This window comes from Rousettus aegyptiacus, unplaced genomic scaffold (assembly GCF_014176215.1).
Source record: "Rousettus aegyptiacus isolate mRouAeg1 unplaced genomic scaffold, mRouAeg1.p scaffold_m13_p_9, whole genome shotgun sequence".
Lineage (NCBI taxonomy): Eukaryota > Metazoa > Chordata > Mammalia > Chiroptera > Pteropodidae > Rousettus > Rousettus aegyptiacus.
In genome coordinates, this window is record NW_023416312.1 from 101,581,434 (window position 1) to 101,606,793 (window position 25,360).

The 25,360-nt window shown below is 39.0% G+C and overlaps 1 protein-coding gene and 1 long non-coding RNA gene across 2 annotated transcripts in view; one reads left to right on the forward strand and one right to left on the reverse strand.

The window, feature by feature from the left end:
• The window catches only part of LOC107504335 (phosphatidylinositol-binding clathrin assembly protein), a 32,348-nt gene extending 7,532 nt beyond the window's left edge, over nucleotides 1–24,816 (forward strand). Inside the window, exons 8-15 of the mRNA XM_016133473.2 lie at nucleotides 454–495; nucleotides 6,280–6,359; nucleotides 7,189–7,265; nucleotides 10,891–10,974; nucleotides 11,140–11,170; nucleotides 15,471–15,597; nucleotides 17,665–17,721; nucleotides 22,335–24,816. Of these exons, the coding sequence (XP_015988959.1) occupies nucleotides 454–495; nucleotides 6,280–6,359; nucleotides 7,189–7,265; nucleotides 10,891–10,974; nucleotides 11,140–11,170; nucleotides 15,471–15,597; nucleotides 17,665–17,721; nucleotides 22,335–22,370 (534 nt within the window). The 3' untranslated portion in view covers nucleotides 22,371–24,816. The remainder of the gene's footprint in view (nucleotides 1–453; nucleotides 496–6,279; nucleotides 6,360–7,188; nucleotides 7,266–10,890; nucleotides 10,975–11,139; nucleotides 11,171–15,470; nucleotides 15,598–17,664; nucleotides 17,722–22,334) is intronic.
• On the reverse strand, nucleotides 3,266–4,183 carry LOC118607805. Its single transcript, XR_004952848.1, has 2 exons — nucleotides 3,980–4,183; nucleotides 3,266–3,484 (listed from the first exon to the last, which is right to left on the reverse strand). It is a non-coding gene; the product is annotated as an uncharacterized LOC118607805 (long non-coding RNA).
• Nucleotides 24,817–25,360: the final 544 nt, after the last annotated feature.

A 25,360-nucleotide genomic window follows, 5' to 3' on the forward strand; every position in this document is an offset into this window, starting at 1 on the left:
AACACGCAGAGAAATTGGCAGTAGTTTTAACTATCTTGTAAACATGAAAACCGAAAAACTAAAACTAGGTACTTCAGATGTACTGCAAGCAAGAGAACGTCTGAAAACTTAAAAAAAGGCCTATTACAGGAGAACAGCAATATGAATGATAATCGACTCTGACTACTTGAAAAATTAAAGCACATTTGTGTGCTATCCAGACAGTAAAGACTCAATACCTGGCAAGTCTCTTAGAGTTGTACCCTTAGGCCAAGTATAAGTTCATATTTAAGTGTACGAGGCGTACGGTAGCCCAGTGCTTTTCTTCATTGAAACAGGTGCCAGTCTAGCAAAGCGTTTGCGCTCTACGATATTTTCTCTTTTGTGTAGACATTGGTCTCAGTTACTTTCTATTTATTGCCACACTCTGCTGTAATTTGTACTTTTCTCTTCTTTTTTTTTTTATGAATCCAGGAAGTTGGAATTCAGCAGAACGGCATTCCATACCTTTCTCAGGTCAGTGGTTTTAAATGACTTCTTTGTCTTTATGTTAGTGTGTGTCTTATATTAATCATCTGAGACTCCATCCTTTGCCACATACCTACATGTGTATTTTTATTTCCCTGTGAATGACGGGATATGTATATATATGTACATACACCTAGACTTGTGTATTCTGAACAGGTCTGTGAGCTGTCGATCTTATAAAAGAGGCTGTCCCTGCTGAGTGCTAATAGTGACTCATAGTATAACAACTAGACCATACTTTTTAAATGGACAGAACTTACCGGTGGAAACGGCAGAGTATTTGGAATAATAAACTTAGGTTTGAGGCTGCCTTGTCCACCTTTCAGGTGTGTAATCTCAAACAACTCATTTCTTGTCTCTGTGCCTCGTTTCTGCAAAATGAGCGTGACGCTATTGTCTATCTCATAGCAGTGCTGTGAGAATCGAATAAACTCAGGTTGCTTCCTTCCCCGGAAGCTGGTCATCGGGAACCCCTCCCATGGCAATCGGTGTGATGTGCGGTAGAGGTGGCGATGCAGCAGGTGTGGATGAAACGAGGGTGTGGCAATCTGCTCATGCAGCCTGTTTATGGCCTCTGGATCTGCCTGTGCTCCATCCCAGATGTACCATAGGGCTGCCGGCCCAGCCAGGACCGGTACAGAAACCTTTCCTGCCCTGGGTCCCAAACTAATGTGGCAGCTTTTAGGTCACCTGGGATGTGTACCAAAGCAATTTCTCCTGGTGTAGGAACACGTTTTCTCTAGAACCCAAACAGGCCCACTACATGTCACGTCGTGTTTTCTTTTAAATGGTAGGAGGTGCAAGGTGCAGTACTTTGTCTTCTGTTTTGGATGGGATTTCCTGGCATACTCCTGGCCACAGGAACCCTGACAATATTATCGGTATAGAATATCCCTGAATCTTAATCTCCTACCCTCTGGAGCGCATGGAGCTTTCCAAGGTCTCCACCATATTGGCCACTTCTTCCTCATATGATTCAGTTAGCACGATCTCATGGATCAGTGTGATTTTCTGAGGGGTAACCAAATGGTCCAGACTTCTTCTGACCATGTCATGACAGAAGATTGAGAAGAGTTAACATAGCTTGGGTCAAAACTGTAAATGTATACCGTCGTACATTCCATACACCTGCAAACTCTTTCTGATCCGCACTTTTGACAGCAAGAGAAAGCAGAGCACTCACCAAATTGATAGCTACGTATCACGTACCTATCTGTTAACCAGCCTCTACCAAAGACGCTATAGTGGCTGGCACCATGGCTCCCATTGGGTTACTACTTGATTTATTGTGCTGTAGTTTGTCATTCTCCAGGGCCCGACTCTTTCGGGAGGCCATAGTGGTGAATTACATGGAGACTTCATGGGGATTATTATCACTGCATCCTTTTTATCTTTAAGATTGGCACTAGGTTCTGCCATCTTCCTGAAAGGCGAGCTTGTATTTTATTTACTATTATGCCTGGAGCGTGGGTGGAGGCTGTTTCAGAGACGTGTCCATTAACTGGGATATGCTGTGACTTAACTGTAGTTAGAGTCCTAGAGGCTAGGAGAGGGGATGGGGGCAGATCTTTATGGGGGATGTAACTAACTTGTGGGGTATCATCTCCAACAAAGGGGATGGAGAGGAGGACACATCCTTAAACTCAGAGGTTTGGGGGAATCTAGGGACTTGGAACTTTTATGGCCACCCTTCTAGCTCTCTGCACCCCATAAGCTGGGGCTTTTACTCTTTATCCAACTAGGTCCCTGACCCTGCTGTGGCAGACCTGTCTTGGTTGGGACTGGAGGAGTGTGGCATATTCACACAGCGCCTGGCTCATGTGGTAGTCAGGTGTATGGGAAGAAGCTCGTGAAGAGAGAGAGGGTGAAGAGGCCGGGAGTAGAGTAAGGTTCCTTAGGGAATAAAAAGATGTTGAATCCAGAATAGAAGTGGAAGCAGTGGCCTCAAATAAGAGAATAGAGGAGGCAAGAAAAAGAGGATGGATGCAGATGCAGATAAATGTTAGGCTTGGTAGGTTAGAAGGATGGAGTTTCTGTCTGATGGCTTCTCATAAATCTTTAAAGAACTGCGTCCTCTGTGGTATGCGTGGCATACCACAGAAGGGAGGTTTGCGCATAGACAGTGAACCAATGGGAACCACTGTTGGGTGAAATAATGCATAGGGTCCTGAATGAAAAATTAAGATAAGCAGACAGAGAGACAATGAGAACACTTGGGTAAGTAGTGGGCAAGATGGGATTTCATCACCCAAAGGCGCCATAACCAGTGGATTTCAATCCACATTCATTCACAAACACACGCTTGATGCCTCCCAGGAGGAAGCTACTGCGATGAGACACAGTCCCAGCCCCTTAGTTCCTGAAAATTCTAGAACAAAGACTACAAAAGCATGACTAGATATCGTTTTTCTCCATGTTGACCTCACTTCCTTGACAGAGGTGGAAAGGGGGTCCTTTTCTGAGAAACACGGCTCAGGCGTCATGCGGCACAGGCGAGCATTAAGTGACCTGGGCTTGGCATCTTAGCTCTGGCCTCCTTCCCTGCTCAGCGCCTGTAGGTGGAGCTCTAGGGGGACATCTGACTGGAGGAGCCCCACCATGGGGGGTCCGCATTTCCCTTTGAGCCACCGTCTCTCCTCCTTAGGCCGGCTCTGGTCTCCAGGACCCCTGGATCCAAACCAAGGTAGTTTCATGGCAGCGCGATTTACAACAGGCAAGATATGGAAGCGGACTAAATGCTCATGAACAGACGACTGGATAAAGAAGTTACGGTCCATAGATTCAGCATTGCGGGTGTTTGTTGGTAAACTTTTATGCAGGGCCTCCCCCCCCTCCGGAAGTCCGCTCCTGTTACTGGAAGAGCTGTCTCATCAGGCCTCTGGCCTCTGGCCCTCCGCCAGTGCAGGAGGAAATTTGTCACGGCCTCGGGTTGGCGGCGCTCCCGCTGCTGCGTGCTTGCTGGGGTGTCCCGGAACCCCTGGAACGGAGTGCAACGCAGGCTGGGTGGGAGGGGAGGACCCGGGCCGCCGCCCCCCGAGCCCCGCGGCCTCGCCGCCTGCACCCAGGCGCCCTGCAGACGCCGCGCGGCGTCCCGCGCAGGGCGTCCGGGTCCCCGTGTGTGCCCGAGGCTGGCGGTGTCCCCCGGCGCCTCCAGCCGCCCTCGCGTGCCGAGCCGGGAACGGCCGAGAGGCGCGCGCAGCCCCTGCCGCGTCCCTCGTTCCCCCGCGGACCCTTCGTGCCCCGCCTTGGGCATCGCCCGGGGCCCCCAGAGCCGCCTCCGTGCGCCGCTGCCCCGTCCGCCCCCTCCTCTTCTCTCGACCTTTCGGGGTCGTGTGTGCGCGCGTGGCGGGCGCCACCCCCGGAACGGTTCGAACGAACGTCTCCGGGCCGCGCCCCCATCAGAGCGCCGGGGGCGCAAACTCGGGGACCCCCCGGGCTCCGCCCCGATGCGCGCCCGGATCCACGTTCCCACCTTCGCCCCTGCGCTTCCCGGGCGGCGTAGGGGGGAGAGTCCCCGTGTGTCCCCGGAAGGCGTCTTTCGGCCCCACGGGTCCCCTGTCGCTGGGAGGCGCCTGGTGCCTCCTCCGTCCCCAGTGATTCCGAGCGGCGCCCGGCTCGCCGCGCCTGCGGGGGCGGCCTGGCCACACGCTTCTCGCCGTCAGGGACGGGCGTGACAGCGCGGCGCGGGAACAAAGGTTCCCACCAACATCGTTCAACGACTGACAACTTTTATTATTCTATTTTGTTTATTTTTGTTAGTTATTTAGCTATATATTTAGGGAATGACTGATTGAATGAAGCAGAAATACTCTGTCCCTGTGCCAAACGTGTGTTTTCCCTGGTGACACTGGCAGTCTCCTGATCATTTGGGGGGGGGGTCTCTGTCAAGGGACAGTTTCTCAAACTCTTCTGTGCTCAGAGTGCCCAAGTTGTTAAGATGCATTCCCGGGGAGGTCCCCTCTGGTCCCCACATCTGGCCTAACGAGAGAACCCCTCTGAATGGATTCCTGCTTGGTCGCCTGATTCTAGCATCCTCCCCGCCCCCAACCCTGCGCAGTACCCAGACTCCTCTGTTTCCAAGCCCATGTGTTTTCTGCCCTTATTTACACCTGTTGTACCATGCTAATCACTTATAGCACTTCTTTATTCTCTCACAATTATCCCTTAGCCCCGCCCACAACAATCCCTTCACTCAGCCCTCCCCCAGCTGCCGGTTCAGTGGTCATCTATGTCCATCTTTGCCACAATACCAGCATCCTAGCTTCAACTTCCGTCATCTCTCACTTCCCACTCTTCGCAATATAGTCTGCCCCCTGCTCTTTGTTTTACACGATGCGACCATAATGCTGATCGGATCACTTTCGAAATACAGATCTGATCATCGAAGCCCTCCAGGGGTCACCTCGTATTCTTAAGATAAAGTCCAAACTCCCCAACGTCGTCTTTCATTTAAGACCCTACCGTTGCCTAATCCCTACCTACCTTCTTGCTCCATCTCTCTTGCACCCCGCTCTGCTCTCTCCACTCTAGCAATGTAGTTCATCTTTATTTTTTGGCCAGTACCATATGCCCTTCCCAGGGCCTTTGCACATGTTCTCCTGTGTACAGTGCTCATTCCTCTCCTACTAGCCTCCTCATCGCCTAGATATCCTTCAGCTCCCAGCTTAACTGCTACTTCAGGAGGGCTTGCTTCGCTGACCTCCCTGACTTGGTCAGATTCCCCTCCTTAAATGCTGAGGAATTTGTACCTCTGTTTCATAGTACTTTTCACGACTTTGATTTTACATTTATCCATGTGATTATTTCATATTTCTCCACCCCCAGACTGGGGACAAGTAGTTTTTGCACGTGACTGCATCACTAGTGACTCGTGTATGGTAGTTTAATCAATAAACTTTCCCCGAAGAGTGAGTAATTGGATCAGGATGAGATGGTGGGGTATATATAATCCTTACAGGGAATTGACCTTATGTGAGAAGAATACTTTTTCCATTTTTACTGGGACTGGAGGATGAAAAGATGTATCCATATTCAGTCAGCAGATATTAAGCGCTTACTGTGTGCCAAGAACTTAAGATTGATCAGTGAACAAAACAGAAAAAAAAATCCTGTCTTCAAGTATGTCTATATTCTAATGTTAGAAGAGACAATAAGCATACGTAGAAAGAAACTTATAATTTCAGTAAAGATCAGTGCTGTGAATGAAAATAAAACATAGTGAGGGTAAAGAGACTGTTGGCAGGTACTGTTTTATATAGAGTCATCGAGGAAATCCCCATCAGGGAGGTGACATTTTACCAGAGACCTGAAACCACGATTGGATTTGCTATATGAGTGAAAGTCTCTTGTCTCTTTTTTTTCTTTCTCTGTCAGTTTCCTTCTCTCTCTCTCATCCTCTCTTCCACGAGGCTTCATGTTTTACTTAGATTTATTTTATGATCTGGGAGCTCACAAAGGAAGCACAAATAATAAATCATTTCAAGCCCCATGTCTTCCTCAAAGGGGATAGATATTTTACCAGTTCTTTGCTCATTTTAAGAGGCTTTTTGGTGGTTGTTTTAAAAAGAATGGAGTAAAAACCATAGTTTAAAAATCCGATTTGGTTCCAAGATGCTACTTTTAATAATGAATTTACTTGTAGTAATTATTTAGCTTTAATGAATGTGCTGTACAGGTGTCTTAATTTTTGTTCAAAACCTTTTTGTGATATGAGAGTATGAATTTGCCAAGAACTATCAGAAAATAACTCTGTCATAATAACTTTAATTTCAGGCACCTAATGGTTTCGTTGAAGCACTCAAACAGCATTTAGTTTCTTTGGAAGGAAAAAATGACATTTTACTACCTAACGGGTAAGTCAACAAATGTCTGAGTATAGGGTAATTTTGCTTCCCTCTAAATAATTTCCCTCATTTTGATAACACGAGAGTGACTAAATAAATTATGGGCTTTGAATCTGATAGAATACTATGCAGTAATTTTAAATGATAATGCAGAATACAGTTTTTCAGTCTTTTGTGGGATTCCATACTTTTCACAAGGGCGATTGCTTCCAAAGGAAATCTTTTATCACACTGAGTGATTCTCAAGTCAGAGGTTGGGACTGGAATAACCTCCTCTTTTGAAATATTTGATTTCCTCTTTTAGGGGCTCCCCTAGCGAGAATACCTGTTGTAGATGATTATTTAATGACATGGCAAAATGTTTATCCACAAAATGATGTGCATGATAATATTAAGGCATGTGTGTATGTGTATTCCTCTTTATATGCATATACATACAAATTGTGAATAACAGAAATTTTGAGGTACGCCACTTGAAAATGTTTATATTATCTATTTCTGAGTGGAAAATTATGGTTGATTTCAACTTTCTTTTTTGTCCTTTTCAATATTCAAAATTTCATGTATTATTAATTCATTCCACTTTTAGGTTATGTTGATTGTAATTGATTCATATTATTACTTTCTATTAGGCAAGTCCATTGACTATTTCTTAAATATCTCTTTATCACAGATAGATGTATAGTTAGTATATAGTTGGATGGATGGATGGATGGATGGGTGAATAGATAGAAGGATGAATTAAGGATGAATTAAAGAAATGTAGGCTCAGCTAGGCAGGACATATGTGATTCTATTTATCCTCCAGTGTGCCTCATTCTTCTTGTGAACTCTTAAGGGTCCAGAATGCACGGATTCCTTCCATCTCGAATGGACCAGTTGTGAATGCTTCATCAGAAACGGGTTTGTTTGCAGGTAATGTAACTCTATGATATGATTATATCAGAAATAATTGAGGATAGAGTTAGAATCTTTAATTCACCCACTGCTTAACCACCTATTATATCTGTTGCTTCTTTCTGAAGCAGTCTTTGACCTAGAAATTTCATTTCTAAGAATTTAGTATATATATTTATATATATCTATTATTTATATCTGATATATCTAATATATACACAGTTGTGAAATGATGTGTGAACAAGGATATTCCTTGCAATATTGTACTAGCAAAATGACAATAAGGGGCATGTTTTTGTGCACTGAAAAGGAATGATCTCTAAGACATATGGTTAAATGGAAAAATGAGCAAGATGTGAAACAAAGCATAGTATGCTGCCATCTTTAAAAAAACAGAATAAAGGAAGAATATATATGTGTATATAATTTCTTAAAGAACACCTCTGTAAGGCTATAGAAGAAATGAATAAAATACATTTCCTCCAAGATGAACTTGGTGGCCCATGGAAAGAGGTGGGCGGGAGGGTCTTCACTTTATACCATTTTGTAACTTTTGAATTTTGTACATGCAAATGATCACAGATTAAAAGATAAATTTTACAAAGAAGACAACACATATTTATATACATAAAGGGTATACCTTGTAATGCTTAACATGTAATTCCTTTGTAATTTCTTAAGGTTAGTTTGCTTCATACTTCAGTAGTTTACTAGATATGGCTTATACCAGCTTACAAGGGCCCATAGATAAATTTTCAGGAATTTTACGAGATGCTCAATGGCACATTAGTAACTTGAAATTGGCCAGGATGGAAGTCTTTACAACACAGGAATGGACAAACACTACAAAATGGGCATTTTGTTTTTTTTTTTCTGGAGAGCTGGTCATTATATACTTACTGGCACACGACTGCTCATAATCAGCCATATTCTGGGTGATCATGTTTCTACGATGTTACCTGATTTTGTAGACACAAATCCAGGTAATAATGAGCTATATTATCATAGGATTTATATATATTTGAATTCGTTTGTTCTTAGTTTAACTCAAAGGCTTAAACAAACTTGAATATATTTTAAAAGTTGTTTTCATTTTTCTTTTCTGCATATATTCTCAATGGACACACCTGCAACTTGAATGGGTGAGTTTAACCAAAACTATGATGAAGTTTGGTCCTTTTAGTAAATCATATATGTAGTGAAAATTGGACATTTGCTTCATTTCCAAAAGAATGGCTACTTTTCTGAGTCGCTGTGGTTTGGGAACCATTAGTGCTTACAACAGATGTTACAAGACAGTTAAGTGGTTGACAAACTGGATTTAGTCTGTTGTGAACGTGAATCCCAGGTTAAGTGTAGAGGAAGTCGGGGAACTACTCCTATGCCATTATGAAGGTGCGTGGGCCTGATCACCAGCAGACCCAGACTGACTACTGGTGATCTCCACACACGCTACCCCAAGCACTCGGCCCCGGGTTGCCTAACCCTTGTTGCTTGAACCAATTCTGTTGAAAAGTGGACAGTGAAACCACTTTTTCCTTTAAATCACTGTGTTCTAAAAATATTGGCCATAGAACCAGAGTGCTTGGGTTCAAAATTTACTCTACCATTCATGGACTTTGTGATTTCAGGCAGATCGCTTAACCTCTCTTTGCTTTAGCTTCCTTATCTTCATAAGGTTGCTATCAGAATAAATTTAGAATGCTTAGAATAGGGCCTGACCATGTGTTACTCAGAAGTGCATTTTTAAATTTCATGTATATAGAGATTGCCTAATTATCTTTTTTGTTGTTAAATCCTAACTTACTTGTACTATGTCAGAGAACCTTCTCTGTATAATTTCAGTTCTTTGGAATTTGCTAATACTTGCTTCATGGCTTAGCATATGATCTTTTTTGTTTTGGTAGAAGTTTCATGTGCACTTGAAAACTGTATCCTGTCATTGTTGGGTACAGTGTCAACTAGGTCAAGATCGTTAACTGTATTGTTCAAATCCTCGGAATCTCCATGGATTATTTTGTTTGCTTGTTCTTACTAAGAAAGTTACTAAGAAAGGTGTGTTGATATTTCCTCTATTTGCCCTTAAACTATTTTAAGTAGTTATATGATAAGAAATCAGGTTTTTGTACCCACCACACCACTAAAGTGGCTCTTGTCGAAGTCACCAGCGACCTCCATGTTGCAAAATCCTACAGTAATTCCTTAGTCCTCATCTTACTGGGGCGCCTCAACAGCATTGCACATAGTCCATCGGTCCCTCTTCTTTGATACTTTCTTCAGTTTGTCTTTTGGTTTTCTTCTTCTCTAAATCTTGGCACCTTCTTTCTAGACTTTTTGCATCAATTCATCCTAATTTCTTCATCTATACTTCCTCATTTTTTAGATGACCTCATCCAGGCTCATGGTCTTAAATACCATTTACATGATAAGGACTCCCAAATTAGTATCTCCCGCTACAGCCATTCCTCTTGAACTTCAGAATTGTATATGCAATGTCTGTTAAGTGGTTTCACTTGAATATCTATCTACTAGTGTTACACACCTCAGTATGTCCCAAACTAAGCTCCTGATGCTCCACCCAAACCTCCCTTTTCCATCTTTTTTCCCCCATCTCAGTTTATGGCAAATAGCAATGGATTTCTTCTAGTTTCTCAGGCCAAAAGCTTTGGAATCATCCTTGACTCCGTTCTTTCACACCTGACATTCAATCTATAAAAAACCTCGTCGACTCTGCCTCCAAAATATATCCAGAATTTGACTACTTCTCGCTACCTCCAGTGCTACTGCCCTAGTTCAAGTTACCATGATCTCTTACCTGGATGACTACAAGAGCCTTCTAACCACCTCCCCACTTCTGCCTTTGCCCCCTACAGTCTGTTCTTTGCATAACAGTCAGAGTGATCTCATTAAAATACAAGTCAGATAGATTGTGTCTCTGCTGTGTCCAGTGGCTTCCCCATCTCAGAGAAGTTGACCCGAGATGGTGGCCTCAGAGTAAAAGCCAAAAGTCCTTACAATTCTTTACAAGGCCCTCCATTGCCTTCCTGACTGTTGATAACTCTGACTCTCAATACATTGGCCTCCTCATTAGTCTTCAAACACACCAAACACATTCCTTCCTCAGGGCCTTTGTTCATGCTGGATCCCATACCAGAGTTCACTCTCTCACATCCTTCAGTTCTTTACTTAAAAGTCCCCTTCTCGGTGAGCTTTTCCTATTTAAAATTAAAATATCCCCATTCCCCAGCATATCATACCCCTTTCCCTGGTATTTTTTCTTTAGCACTTTCCATGGTCTAACATATTATATACTTTATTTGTCTTGGTTATTTTCTTCATCAGAATGTAAACTACATGAAGGCAGGAATTTTTATCCATTTGTATTCGCTGCTGTATCTTTAGCACTTAATACAGTGTGTGGCATATAACAAGTGCTCAATTAAAATTTTTTTAATGAATAATTTAACATGACTTCATTTATACTCATTAACATAATAATTAACCTATTAGTTTGTAATGGGAAGGTACACATAAGTCATTACTGTATTGATATACATTTGGCTTAGGTTTTCATCTAATTCTATCTCTATTTTCAGATTATTTTTTCTACATGATATATTATAACCAACGTTACCGTCATAAGCCCGTGCAGCTGTTGGAGCCGGATGGCAAAATAAAACAACCGTAGCAGACAACCTGGACAGCTCACTTAGTAACCTTATAGGAAGTAAGCATCCATTTCTAAATATACATATATATTTTTAATACATTTACATATTAATATGTATTTATATATTTAAATATATACTTATATTTGTAAATATATATTTAATATGCATTTAAAAAAATTATACGAAAATCATGTAAAATTTGTGTTTGTTTTATAAAACAGATTTTAACTTCGGACAAGTCCCACTCAACAAGTAAGTTTTTATTATTTAAAAATGATAGCCAGTAAATACATATTAGAGGAAAGGATTCATGAGAGTAACAACTAGAAAATTATTATTTTACAATTAGATATGGGAATTCTTTGTTATAAAACTCTATAATACGTGAACTTTTTATTTAATTAAAGTAGGAAATTTATTTGTTATATACTAACCCAATTTTCACAGGTAAAGTTCTTGGTTAAAGTCTACTCTATTACGTGGTTCTTCTCCTGCTCCTCTGACAATCCCTTTATGATTCATCTAAAGGATCTTTTTTTTTTCTCTGAGTGAATCTTAAATATTGGTATTCCTCAGAGCTCTTTGTATTCTCGGTTCTTTTCTTACTTTATGATATAGTATGTTAAATGAGTAGTATTTTTATTAAACAAAGACAGTAAAACCCAATAATAATGTTACCTCGGTGAGTGGATCCCTGACATTTTCAGCTCCACCAGCCACCCCCCCCCGCAAAAGACAAATGAAAAGCAGAAGGCAGAAGTGATAGTATTAACAATATTAATAATGTGCAATGTAAGGTTAAAAACACTAAACAGAATAAGGACTGATATCATATTATAATTAAAGGCACTTTTTATGGAGATAGAACAGCCTTAATAGTGTATGCACAAAGCTTAAATACATAAAGCAAAAATTATTAGAAATACATGGAGAATTTAAGAAAAGTGCAATTGTAATGGGCAATTTTACACCACCTCTTTAATTATTGGACAGCTCTAATAGACAAAACGCAAGTAAGTACATAGAGGAACTCAAATAATGCATAATAAATAATAAACTGTGTGCATGTGCGTGCACGTGCACACACACACACACACACACACATAACAAAAACTAAAGAATTTTACAGGCTACATTCTCTCATAATCCAATATTAGTAGAAACAATAAATAGTTGACCATGAAAATCTTAACTACTTATAAATTTAAAAATATAATTCTTTTGCGAAAGAGGAAACCAAAGGCAAGTTATCAACTGTCTAGAGGAAATGAAAAAGAGAAACGCAGACCAAATTTAATGGAGCACTGTGAAAGCTCAACTCTAAGGAAAATTTGATCATTTTTTTAAAAAAAGAAATTAACAGTAATTTAGTTTTTAATCTTCAGAAAATAGATATAAAATAACAAGAATAGTAGGGTAAAATTTATAAAGATAAAAGCTTAAATTAATAAAATTGCAAACAACACAAATAAATCCCAAACATATTTCATTGTAAGGTCCAACAAAATAAGCTCCTTGATTAAACAGAAAAGAGAATGAAAAGTAAACAGTGTAAGGAGTAAGAGAGCTCACAGAACCACAGATGTAGATGGGATTAAAATAGTTATAAGTGAATAATTGTGCAGCTGTTTGGCAACAACAGATTTGAAAATCTAGAGGAAAGTGATTATTTCCAAGCCAAATATAAATAACAAATTCGTCTGAGAAGAAGCAGAAACATACATAGAACAATTACCCCATAAGTTTTCGGAAAATAAAAACTTGAAGATCTGCTGATGAATCACGAGTTTGTGGTTGAGCTTTATCTAGCCCTTAAAGAATAGGAAATTTCAATTCCAGGCTATAGAAAAAAGGGAAGATCTACAATTCAGTGTATGAAATGACATAACTTTACTATCAAAGCCCAGTAAAGATAGGAAGCGGCTGAGCAATCACATTTACTCATTATAGATGTCAGAATTCTAAATAAAATATTCACAAATAAAATCCAGGAATCTATTTTAAAATTCCACTACCTATACAGACTGCCTCTTTACACTTGGAGCACGTGTGTGAAACATCCTGTCTGTGATGGTGGTAGAAGAGGTGGTATAATTAAAAGTGGACGAATCTGGGACATGTTTTGGAGGTAGAGTTGATAGCACTTGGTACAAGAGGCGAGGTGAAAAGTGAGATTAAGGGATGGTGCTTACGTTTTTGGCTTGAGCTACTAAATGGTTGACAGTGTCACATTGTGATGGGGAAGATTGAAAGAGAAATAGTTTAAGTAGGTAAGTTGAATCAAGAGTTCTGTTTTGACATGTTATGTTTGAGGTATGCATTAGACATCCAAGAGGCAGGTAAACATATGAGTCTGGATATTGGGGCTGGAGATAATTTTTTTTGAGTCATAAATGTGGTAGTTAAAGCCATGAGACTAGATGAACTCATCTTGGTAGAGAATAAAGAGGATAATGGTAGGTCCAGAATAGAGAAGGTATCAAGAATTGAGGAAAACAAAGCAAAAACAATGGATTAGGAATAAATATAGCATTGGACTTTTAAATAATAACACTGGAAGCTAGAAGACAATACTTCAACCTTTAAAAATAATTCTTAGTGAAATTTATTTCCAGTCTAGAATTCTGTACTCAGACAACTTCTCAAACAAATGCAAGAGATAAACAGACATTTTCAGACACCCAGAATCTAAAAAAAAAATTACCTGCTGCGCACCTTTGCTCAGGAAGCTCCTACCAGTTATGCTCCAGCAAAATAGGAAAACAGAGAGTCCTACTTAAGTGAGAATTGGAAGGAATTCCCAATATAACAAAAATGGAAGTCTCAGGGTGACATTTGTACAGCAGACCTAGAGAGAAGCCAGTTTAGATGGGAACAGAAAGATGTAGAGCTCCAGGAGAGGTGCCTTCAGAAAAAAATGAAAATGACAGATTCTTTGGTGCTAACATTTACCATTTACTCAGCCAGATACTGTTCATTCTAAGTATATGTAACTGATTTAATCTTTCTACTTGAGATAGTTATTATTTCCACTAGATCATAGGCTCCATGAAGGCAGATATTTTTCATCTGTTTTATATATTGCAAGCACCAAGAACAGTGTGTGGTACCTAGTAGATATTCACTGGATATTTGTTAAATAAATGCAATGAATCCACAATGTACACTTCACATATGAGAAAACCGAGATACAGGTATTCTGTAACTTGCCCGATCTTATATAGTAATTAAATGGCTGATGTGGGATTTGAACCCAAGCAGTCTTGCTCTACAGTAAGGACTGTTAACCTCAATTTCATATAAATGAATGAATGAATGAATGAATGAACGAATAAATAAATAAATGTATAGACATATATACATATATACACTTGTATACATTATATATCTACTTTCAAAGATGAGAGGAAGTGGGAAGTAGAGTATGGTGTCAGTGTGCTAAATATTCCATTATGGAATTAAATACCATAAAGAAAAGAGTGGCTACTTTGGGAAAGAAGTGGTGACTGATGTTTTGGTTTTAGATCTTTTAACACTATTTGACTTTTAAAACTCTTTATCGAATAGACAAAAGTTAAATTTAGATAAGCCAAATGGCTAAAATGGAGTAAAAGTGAGCTTTCAGAGACAAGAATTATATCTTAGAGCTAACACTAATGTGTATGCAGAATAGAGTATTGCAGGGTTTGGTGCAGAAGATGAATTAGATGCAGAAGATGAGAATAATAATCTTAACCACTGGTATAGAGTATCGGCTCCTAGTCCCGCTGTTAGTTAACTATAGGCCCTTAAGCAAGAGATTTGCCCTCTCTGAGACAGATTCCTCATCCATAAAATGAGAATCTATAATACTTAATGTCACATGGCTTTTATGAAAATTAAATGATATTTAAGATTGTGAAAACACCTAACAGAGCCTAGTAAGAATACATGTCCAATAAGAGTTTGTTTCCTTTTCTATTTATTCTCTTATTTATACAAAATATTTCCTATGTGGCATTATTTTTCTCCTAATAACTCTAATTCTATGAAGCAGATAGGTAATGCACTGTTTATCCCCATTTTAAAAATAAAGAAAGAGGTTAAGTTACCTAATCGAGATTATAAAGCTAGCGAATAGCCCAGTGGGTCTTAATATTCAATACTTCTGTCTCTAGTGCCCTTTTGACTCACCCCCATGCAGAATACTAGTTTTTTTCTCTAAAAGTATTACAATAGTTTTGAATAAAATCTATTCGTTCAAGTCACTTTATTTATGGGAAACTGCTACTGTTGAATTCTTTCTATGAGCTCTCAAACTTCGTTATTGGGGAATTTAAATTTGGCATCATCTATCAAAATTAAGCCAAAGCATTTAGTTTTGTGATAACTTAATTTCATATAGAATAGAGCCAGTCATCTTTCTTTTTGGCTTTGTTTTGGGGATTCCTCCCTAGTGTCCCTTACCTGTTGGTAAGCATAAACATTGTCTCAAAGGCCATATTCTGATTAGATGTTTAAATGATAGATTTGTCACTTCTCCAAGTGGGCTGACTTATAAATCCCCTTTTAGATTCAGTGTGAAGTGGCGTCGGGCTCCAGAGATGGAAATAACGGACGGAATGAACTGGGAGTTGAGCACTTGCACCTGCACATCAACCATCTGGAGTTCCATTTCTATTTCTCCTATTCCCTACCCGGTAACGTTTATTGCGTATTATTACCTCACTTTTTTTCCTCTTATCTTTTTTGATATAACATAGCTTAGAAATTTGTATGAAAGAAGTAGGCAGAGTAAGAAATGTTTGCTTTTTAAACAATTTAAATGTATCATGCTAAGATTTGTTGTAGACATATTCAGCTAACTTTTCCACAAATGAAAATGTGAAAATTCAAATCGAGACTTCTATAAGGTCTGCAGCTCTCTCTCCATCACAGAATCCTCACTTTCATTATTTCGTTCCCCATTTGTTGAGCACCTAGTAGATATCAGGGACTGTGCTGAGTGATAAAGATACAGGAGCTGTAGGGCAGATAGACATGTCATCAAATAGAGGCATTGAAGAGTATATGTGCTAAGGTGGAATACCTTAGAGGGTGTGTTGGTTAATTTCATAAAGGAGCTGAACATGAGACAAAAGGAGATCAGGTGAATTGACAGTAACCTATTGGCAAATGGGCCATTCTGACCAAAGGAAGCGGTGTGAGCAAAGGCAGGAAACTTCACGGGCTATTCAGAGGACCGTAAGTAGTTTAACATGGTTATAACATAACGTGTGATGGATGCAGCAAGAGATGAAGCTCGAGCATTTAACAGACCAGATCCCATAGGAACTTGTATAGGAGTTTGGATAATTAGAAGCAGCGGGGAGCCAAAGCTATAACATGATTATTTTCACATTTTTGAAAGATTAGCCCAGGAACAGTGTGAAAGATGGGTAGTATGGAAATAAGACACGGATTGGGCACGTCAGTTAAAAATGTTTTCAAGTCATCCAGGCAAGAGATCTAGAGTGGCCTGGTCTAGGATGCTAGAATAGTGGCAGTGGATTGAAAGAATGAGATTCAAGAGATAGATATGCAGATAGAATTGACGGGAATCGCTAACAGATTGAAACTTGAAATATGGGTCTCCGATAAATTAGCTGCAATCTAAAATTCAAAAAGCTCTGGAAAACAAGTTTTTCTTTAAGTTTGTAACAAACTCTTTTGCCCCTTGCTACACTTCTTTATTCTCAAGCTTTAATGTGCACGTGACTCATCTAGGGGGTCTTGTTAAAATGCAGCAGCTCTGAGATGGGGATTGAGATTCTGCATTTCTGTCAAGCTCCCAGCTGATGTCGATGCTTTTGGTCTATGGATAAGACTTTAAATAGCAAGGCTTCATGATAAATGCCTAGTAATAGGGCACAAGCAGCAAGAACAGAAATTATTCAAGAGACAGTTACCAGTTTTGGCTCAAATGACATATGCCAAGAATGAAGAATTTTTATAACAGAAATAGGAGCCAGGGTATGAGAATACTCTGGGAAAGACCAGAACGATTGATATTAAAGATGTATTTCTGCCTCTTTGTTCAAGCCCTTCTGGCCAGTCGCTAACACTCTGGGGTATGTCTAAGGTCAAAGACCACTGTCTCTTACGTTATATCACCTAGCAGTAGACAGAGAGACTAAGACAAGGATTAAAGTTGTGACTGGCGTAGCTGAGGAGACTAAATCAGGGTTGAAAGCCGGGCATAATCTGACGTTATCCTGACAGCACTAAGTATACCACTCTGCTTTTCATCCGTTATGATGAAAGCCAAATTATCTTCATTTTTCACATTTTCTCATTTATCCAAAAGTTGCTGTAACCAAAGGCTGGAAGGGAACATCAAAAAATTGAGAAAGTTTTATTTGTTGGAGGTAGTAAGATTGTAGTTAAATTTATTTTCTTTCACTTTTTTCTTCATGTTATTATTTTATTTATGCAGTATGAAAAGAAGAGTCGCAACTCTTTCTTTCTGGAAGGCTAAAAGCTCCTATTTCTCTTGGGTGTAATGTTGCCCAAATCAAGTCCTATTCCTTGGGGAAGTTGAGCTCCTGTGAAGTCTGCTATGACTTCCAAAACAACATACCCATCATTAGAAGTCCTTAAACCTCCAAAGTTCACTATATTTGTTCTCAATATTAAATAGATAGCAGAACATTCTTAATATCTTATAGTACTTCTTATCAAACATAAGTAGAAAATGTACGATATAGTAACTGACATTTTGCTTCAAGGTAACACCTCCAGAGGCCTGTCCAGAGACTCCACAGAAAATGCCTGTGTGTCAAATGGTAAGAAAAAATCCTTTTAAGATATTAAGAGTGGGAGATATAGTTAAAACGCCCCATGTTTTGCACTAACATAATAGATCATTTAAAATGGAAGGTAATTCATCCATATCCTTTCCTTGCATTGGAAAAAGAAATAGCAGCTCTCTGAGAAATAACACAGCAAAGGGAATAGAGAAAGGAACTCTACAAATGGGGAGGAGAAGGGATCATTATGAGAAATAATCACCAGAATTAATAGATAATCCAAAATAGGAATAATCAATATGCGCATAATAGAGATTCAAGTATAACTTAGTTTATATTCTTGGTTTATACTGAGAGTTGTGAGTGACTGCGGTTAGTTTTCCTCCCTTTCTGCAGGCTTTTTTATTGTTTGATTTTGTTTTTGTTTTATTTACCATTTTGCTGCTTGAGGTCTTTCCATTCTGCATTAAGCAGGTAAAAAAAATAAATGGAATTTAATAAGGCTGAATTTTTTCTTACTATGTAAGATTTCCAGTGGGAGAAATTATTAATTTAGGTAGAATATCTGGAATTTTTCAGATTTCAGGCTTTTTAGCCAACCTTTTACTAACTCATTTTAGTCTGTTATTTCTGTCCTACCTATTTGGCAATGATTTCATGATTTAAGTTTTTTCTTTACTTAATTAAAATTTTTTTGCAATCACCAGTTCTCCTTTTCATAGCTTTGGTGCATTGCATAAATTTCATGCCATGTAATACAGGTAATAGAAACTCTGAAGTCATCCAGTCCACGGCCCTCACCACCAGTTCACTCAACTCATGTTTTTGCTATTGGTATCAATTTGGAAATATGTCAAAAACACAGAAAAGTACAAGAGAGAAAAACATCCATGCTTCAATGCCCTGAATTACTAAATGTTAACTTTTTATCATATTTTTTTCAGATCATTTGTTATTTTACAAATAAAACCAAAGTGTCTTTGGCAGACCCCCTAGTCCCAGTCACCCTCCACCTCTCCAGAGACAATGACTAATGATGAAATTTCCATACTTTTACTATGGAAAAAAATGTAGTACTATTCTACATGATTTTTCAAAGTTGATCATAATGGCTATCATTCTGTACTTCTGTTTTTGAGATCTATCTAGATTGGTACATTGTCCAAATCTCAACTCTTGATTTCCCCAAAGCTGTTATACCTACAGCCTTCCCAGTCACAGCTGAGGGCAATTGTCTTTCCAGTTGCTCAGGCCCAACACCTTGGGGTCCTTGATGCCCCTCTTTCTTTAGTTCTGTATCCTACTCATGAGCAGATGCTATAGGCTTTATTTTCAGAAAGCATCTTCAGTTTTTCTAAGTCCGCATCATCTCTCACCTGACTCATTGCAATAACCTTCTACCTGGGCCCTGCTTCTGCTTTTGTTCCTACAGTCTTTTCCATACTGCAGCCAATATGTTAGATCCAGCCATTCTGCTCCTACTTCCCCCCATTTCTCTCAGCATAAAAGCTCAGGTTCTGCATGCTACCTCTCTGCCTTTACCTTCTGGCATTCTTGCCTTCCTTAGTTCATTCTAAGCATAGGGCTTCCTTGCTGTTCTTTGAGCGTAACAGGTGCCCTCTCAGCTCGGGGCCCTTGCACTTACTGTGCCCTGCGCTTGTATCTTTTTCCAGGTACCCATTTTGCTCACTACCATACTTCCTTCAGGGATCTGGCCAAATGAGTCCTTTCTTGACTACCCTATATAAATAGCACCCCTGTATTACCCAGGCACTTCCTAATTCCCTTAACCAGAATTTGTTCTCTCCATAGGACTTACGAACACATGCTATATATTTGTGTGTGTTTGTTTATTGTCTGTTTCCTCTGACTTAAATGTCAGCTCCTTGAGTGCAGCGAATTTATCTTGCGTACAGAATACCTAGAACAGCACCTAGGATGTAGAGGCTGTTTGGTAAATATTTCTTGAAGGAAGACAGGAATAACCCACACCTCTATGCCTCTATTAATAGACATTTAGGTTGCCTTCCTAGTTCACTTTTCAACCTACTTCATATGACAGAAGTTAGTAGTTTTCTGTTATTTTCTTACTCGACTCGTCTATTGCTCAGCCTGCACATGTTCGTTAAGTATCTACTATGTTTCTGGTACTGTTTTAGGAGCTGGGACTATAGCAATAATCAAAAGAAACAAAAATTCATGTGCTTGTGGGATATTCTAATTGTGGGGAACATAATAAACAATAAATAAAATAAATAAAGTGCAAGGAAAATTTAAGCAAGGAAGAAGCATTAAGAGTATTGGGGTACGTTTCCAGCTTAAATAGGCTAGTCAGCGAACTTTATTGAGCAGGTGACTCAGTCTTGAGCAGAAAACTCAAGAGCAGAGAGAAGAGGCTATGTGGAAGATCATTCCATATAGAGGGAATGGTCAGTGCAAAAGCCCCGAAGAGTGTGATGAGAGAGTGGATGAGATCATCTAGGGGTAAGTATGGGCTGGAGCGCAAGTCCAAGGAGTGAGCCCTGGGATGACCTGTCATTAATGGGCATGGAGATGAGAAGAAACTTGAAAAACAGGTAGAAAAAGAATGGTCAGTGGGGGAAGAGGAATGCCTCTTGAAGCACCCTCCCCTCTTAGATTTAGAAATTACATATTCTTAGTTTTCCTCCTACCTCACATCTCCTTCCAGCCTTCTTTTTGGACTTCTCTGTGTAACCTTTGTGGTAATTAATATATTTGCCAGTTCATTCCCCAAAGAGGGTTAGAATATTATATGATGCTAGGTGTGCCCATATGATAGAAGTGAGTGTGGACCTAAGCCTGGAGAAAGCAGACTTTAAAGGAATAGAAGGGACCAGAGGTAGAGCTGAGATGCTCCACAGGAAAGGATGGGCAGTCAAGTTCTAAGTCCCCAAAGGAGTGTGGGAGATTTCAGGTTAGTCATCAGTAATCAAGGGGCATCTGTTGTCAATAGAACAGAGCTTCAGGTGAAATTTGCGCATTACAGAATAAAAACTGGAGGGCCCCATGAAAAGCCAGGTTATATAATGGAATATTTCCAAGCAAGTGAACAGAATAGAGCCTGTTTCCTATGGGGCAGAGCTGCCAGGAACCAGATACAGAGTAGGCCTCAGCACTGACTGGACTACGGAATGGGGCTCCCAGTCCTCAGCCATGATAACTACAGACCCAGGTGGATGAAGGAGGTGTACACACCTAGGTTCCCTAAAAGGAAAAGGTGCTCCATCTAGTCACCACACAGGGCTGTTCCAGGGTTTAATATCTGATAGTATCATGGAAGCGGACCAAGATCTCTATTCTTCAGCAACAACAATTGTATCGACTTCTAAGCAACACTGGTTTATGAGGCAAAAAGTCTTGGTACCTACCTTACTCAGGCCCTTTATTTAGTCCTGCACAGGTGGCAGCCCTGTGCAGTGAAGGTAGCTTGGAGCTGCTTCTAAATTTCTGGCATGAGGTTAAGACAGGAGGAAGGACGGGAAAACTTAACCTTAAAACTTAACCTTACTATCAACTAAAATTCTATTTGTCTTATTCACTTCTCTCCCCTGGGGGTAAAAAACACCTGTGATGGTATTTTTTTAAGTTCCAAGTGCAAAAACTAATAGTTATCTTTGTAAACTTCATCTTTTCAATTGGGACCCTACCTCTAGCCTGTCAAGAACATTAAGGTTTCTGATACTATTTAATATATTAATTATCCCTTCCAATATATGCTATTCATATGCTCAATGACCACGTCCTCTACATTTTCATTGATAATTTGGATCAAGATAACTTGGAGGACCAAGGACATATCACCAGGAACCTCTTAGCAGGTCAATACATTATTCATTAGCCTTCAGATATGAGTCGTTTGAACAGTTTCTAATTTACCCAGTTTTCCTTGAGTACCTCCCATATTGCTTCAGCTTCTGAGAGAGAGGCACAGTAGATAAAGATAGAGAAGCACTAGGCTTGGTTAGATAGTGGTTTACACACTATCTACAGTCAGTGGGGATCTATTTAAGAGTTTTAAACGGGGGAAGGAGATAGAGTCTTATATTAATGGGTCTGTACAACCTCCTTATATTTGTCCTTTATTAAATGTCCTTTTATCTTTTGAATATATTTTAGGATCGGTATACATAGATCAAATCATCACAATGTATATTTTAAATATATGCAAATTTATTTGTCAGTTATACCTCAATAATGCTTCTCCCACCCCCTTGACCTGGTGTGCCTGCCCTGCCCTCACTCCTTTCACCCGGAAGATTCCTATACATCCTTCACATTTAACTTTTAAATAATCACATCAACTCATATACTCGTACTAAAATATTTCATCACAGATACATATATATCATAGTGTATTTACTATGTTCCACGTCTACCTACAGACTCCCTTCTCTTTCTCATGAACCATTCTTTAGGTCTTCTCATTTCACACTTGATCACTAGCAACTATTTCACAGGTCTATTTTTCCCTCTTTTTTGTATCTGGTGTTCAATATTCTTTTATGTTGATATTCATTAAATATAATATGTATTCTAGAGGGGCTACTTGTCATTTTTGTGCTATCGTTAGGAGAGTAGTTAAATACTAACTTTCACTTTTTGTTTTCTTTTTCTATTTAAATTCATAGGTTCCCACTCCAAAGGGAGCTCCTTCCCCAAAGTGACTTAAGTCCATGACTTATGCCCAGCCAAGCTTAAGGACCAGCAATCCTTCCACTCCATCCACAAGAATTAAAGTATGTTCAAGCGTAGTTCCTCAGGGCCTCGGTAGAGATGTGCAGTCACTGGAGGCAGGACCAGTGTTAGAACTGAGTTTGACAATGTATATGTCTTTTGTGCACTCTTGGTATCTCATAGAAGAAAAACTAACATTTTCATCATTGTAGAAAGATGCAGCAAACTTGTTCCTCTACAAACTTGCGTTGTTAAACCTTAACTGGGATCCGATAGCTATTCAGCGATCCTTTTATTCATTCATTTAACAAACCCAACTGTGATCAGTGTCGGAAAAGCGGGTAACTCAGCTCGGAGGTTTCAGGAACAGTGTCCTAGTGAACTGATACCTAAGTTGAATGCCAAGATTTCAAAATAGATAGCCAGTCAATGGAGTAAGGAAAGGATATTCCAGACAAACAAATAAACAGATAAGAAAGCACAAAGCACCATGAGAGGTCAAAGGAGGGAATGGTTAATTTAGGGATGGACAGTTTCAGCACACTGAGTCTCCAATGATGAGGATTTCAAATAGTAGATGTCTAGATGATAGCAGTTTGACATTACAGAGAAAACAGCTCGAGTATAGAAATGGAAGCAGGCAGTGGTAATGTGGGCAAGTCTAGCTGAAGCATATGAGAGTATCATGATCCAAGTGTTCATTGCCTCAGAGTATTTTTTCTAGAAGTCTTTACAAGGTTTCTTCTTTAAGTCTTCAGCCAATGTATTGAGCCCCCTGGTTCCTGAATGTTTGTTTTAGGAGGCCTGACCTCCTAATGAGAAAACTGACCAAAGTTTTGTATATAATAATATTTGTAATTTATTTTGTAACCACCAAGAAAAATATCGAGAAATGATAAAAAGATTTTACATATCTATCTTTCTTTCACACAGACACAATCCTTGCAGAAGTACCAAAGCACAATGATTCAAATTAAGAGGTGAAAAAAAAATCAAAGATCTCGCCATAGCCTGAACTGAATCATCCTCCAAGTAAAATAAACATTCAATTGGACATTCAATACTCCTGAAATTCTTCATTTTTATGTTTTGGAGGTGATGCACTCTATTTCTCTTCCTTTAATAGTTATCCTTCAAAATTATTAAAAACTAAAGGTAATATCTTAATCTCCCCTCCCAATAACACAAGTACTGTAGAATACTTTTACATTGCAAGCACATTCATATCCAACTTGTATACTACGATGGCCCAATATTTTAGTCCTGCCCCATTTTGTTAGCCTCTGAAATTAAAAGTATTAGTACTTATAGAAAGTTTTTGTTTAGTTTTAGCTAAGCGTTTAGAATTTTTTTGTTTACCATCCCTTCTTGCATTGGAATAACTTGTCCTCCTGAAGTACATCTTTTAGAAGTTTATTTAGTATAGTTATGCTGGTGATAAACTCAGTTTTTGTTTATATGAAAATATATTTCTTTATACTCATTATTTCTAAACTAAATTTTAAATTGATGTACACATACGAGCTCTGTAAGCATTCTTGTATGAGTCTTTTTGTGGACAACTGTAGATATAATCTCTTGGGTAGATACCTAGGAGGAGAATGACTGGGTCATATGGTAGGTATTTGTCTAAAATTAAAACTACCAAAAGTTTTCCAAAGATGACTGTACCACTTTATCTCACTGCCAATGTATGAGAATTCTAGGTGCTTAAAATTCTGGCCAACAGTTAACTGCCGTCATTATTATTATTTGGCCATTCTAGTGACTTTATAATCACATAAGATGGGGTTTAATTTTCATTTTCCTGACGACTAAGCTATTTATTGGCCATTCCAGTATCTTTTTGTGCGTGTGAAGTGTCCAACTATTTTGTCCACTTTAATGTTTTTTTTCCTTTGATTATTGATTTATAGTTCTTTATATATTCCAGATATTAAATCTGTTAGATATATTATGCAATAATTTCTGCCAGTCTGTGGTTTGCCTTTTTATGTTCTTAATGGTATCATTTGATGAGCAGGTGTTTTCTAATTTTGAAGTTTAATTTATCAAGTTTTTCTTTCATGATTAGTGCTTTTTGTGTCTTCAGAAATATTTGATTATCCCAATGTCATGAAGATATCCTACACTTCTCTTCTAGAAGCTCTGTAGTTTCAGCTTTTACGTTTAGATCTATGATCCACCTAAAATACATTTTAATGTTTGGTGACAGGTAAGGGTAGAGATTTACTTTTTTCATGTAGTTAGTTATCTATTGTTCCTGTAACGTTTGTGAAAGACAAATTTCTTTCCCTTGGGTTGCCTTGGTACATTTCTCGAAATGGGGATGTAATGTACAGCCTAGGGAATATAGTCAATAATATTGTAATAACTATGTACAGTGACAGATGATTACCAGACTTACTATGGTCATGACTTTATAAGGTATATAAATGTCAAATCACTGTTGTACACCTGAAACGAATATAATATTGTGTTAACTATAGGTAAAAATAAATTTTCAAAAAGACATCGGTGAATTGGGGGAAGTCTGGGACAGCTGAATAATAAAGATTGCACATGGAGATAAAAATAAAATGAATATAAATAATGAGGATTTTTTTTAAAGCCACTGCAAAAATAATAGAGAAAATAACGATGTGCGGACATAGGGTCTTCCTTGTGAGGAATCATGCCATTATCATATGCATGACTTTGATCTTACTAAATCAGAATCCCCACGTATGGCATTAATTAGCAAGTTAAAATTTTAGTAAAAGCTGTTTCCCCCAGATACACGCACATACACACACACATCAACAGCATATCAATGGGTCTATTTTTACTGTTTTGTTCCATTGATCCAGACCTCTATCCTTAGTCTAATAACACACTGTCCTGATTACCACAATATTCTGTAGGTCTCAAAATCGGGTAGTATTAGTCTTCCATGTTCATATTTTTCAAGATTGTTTCAAATATTCAGGTTTTCTATAAA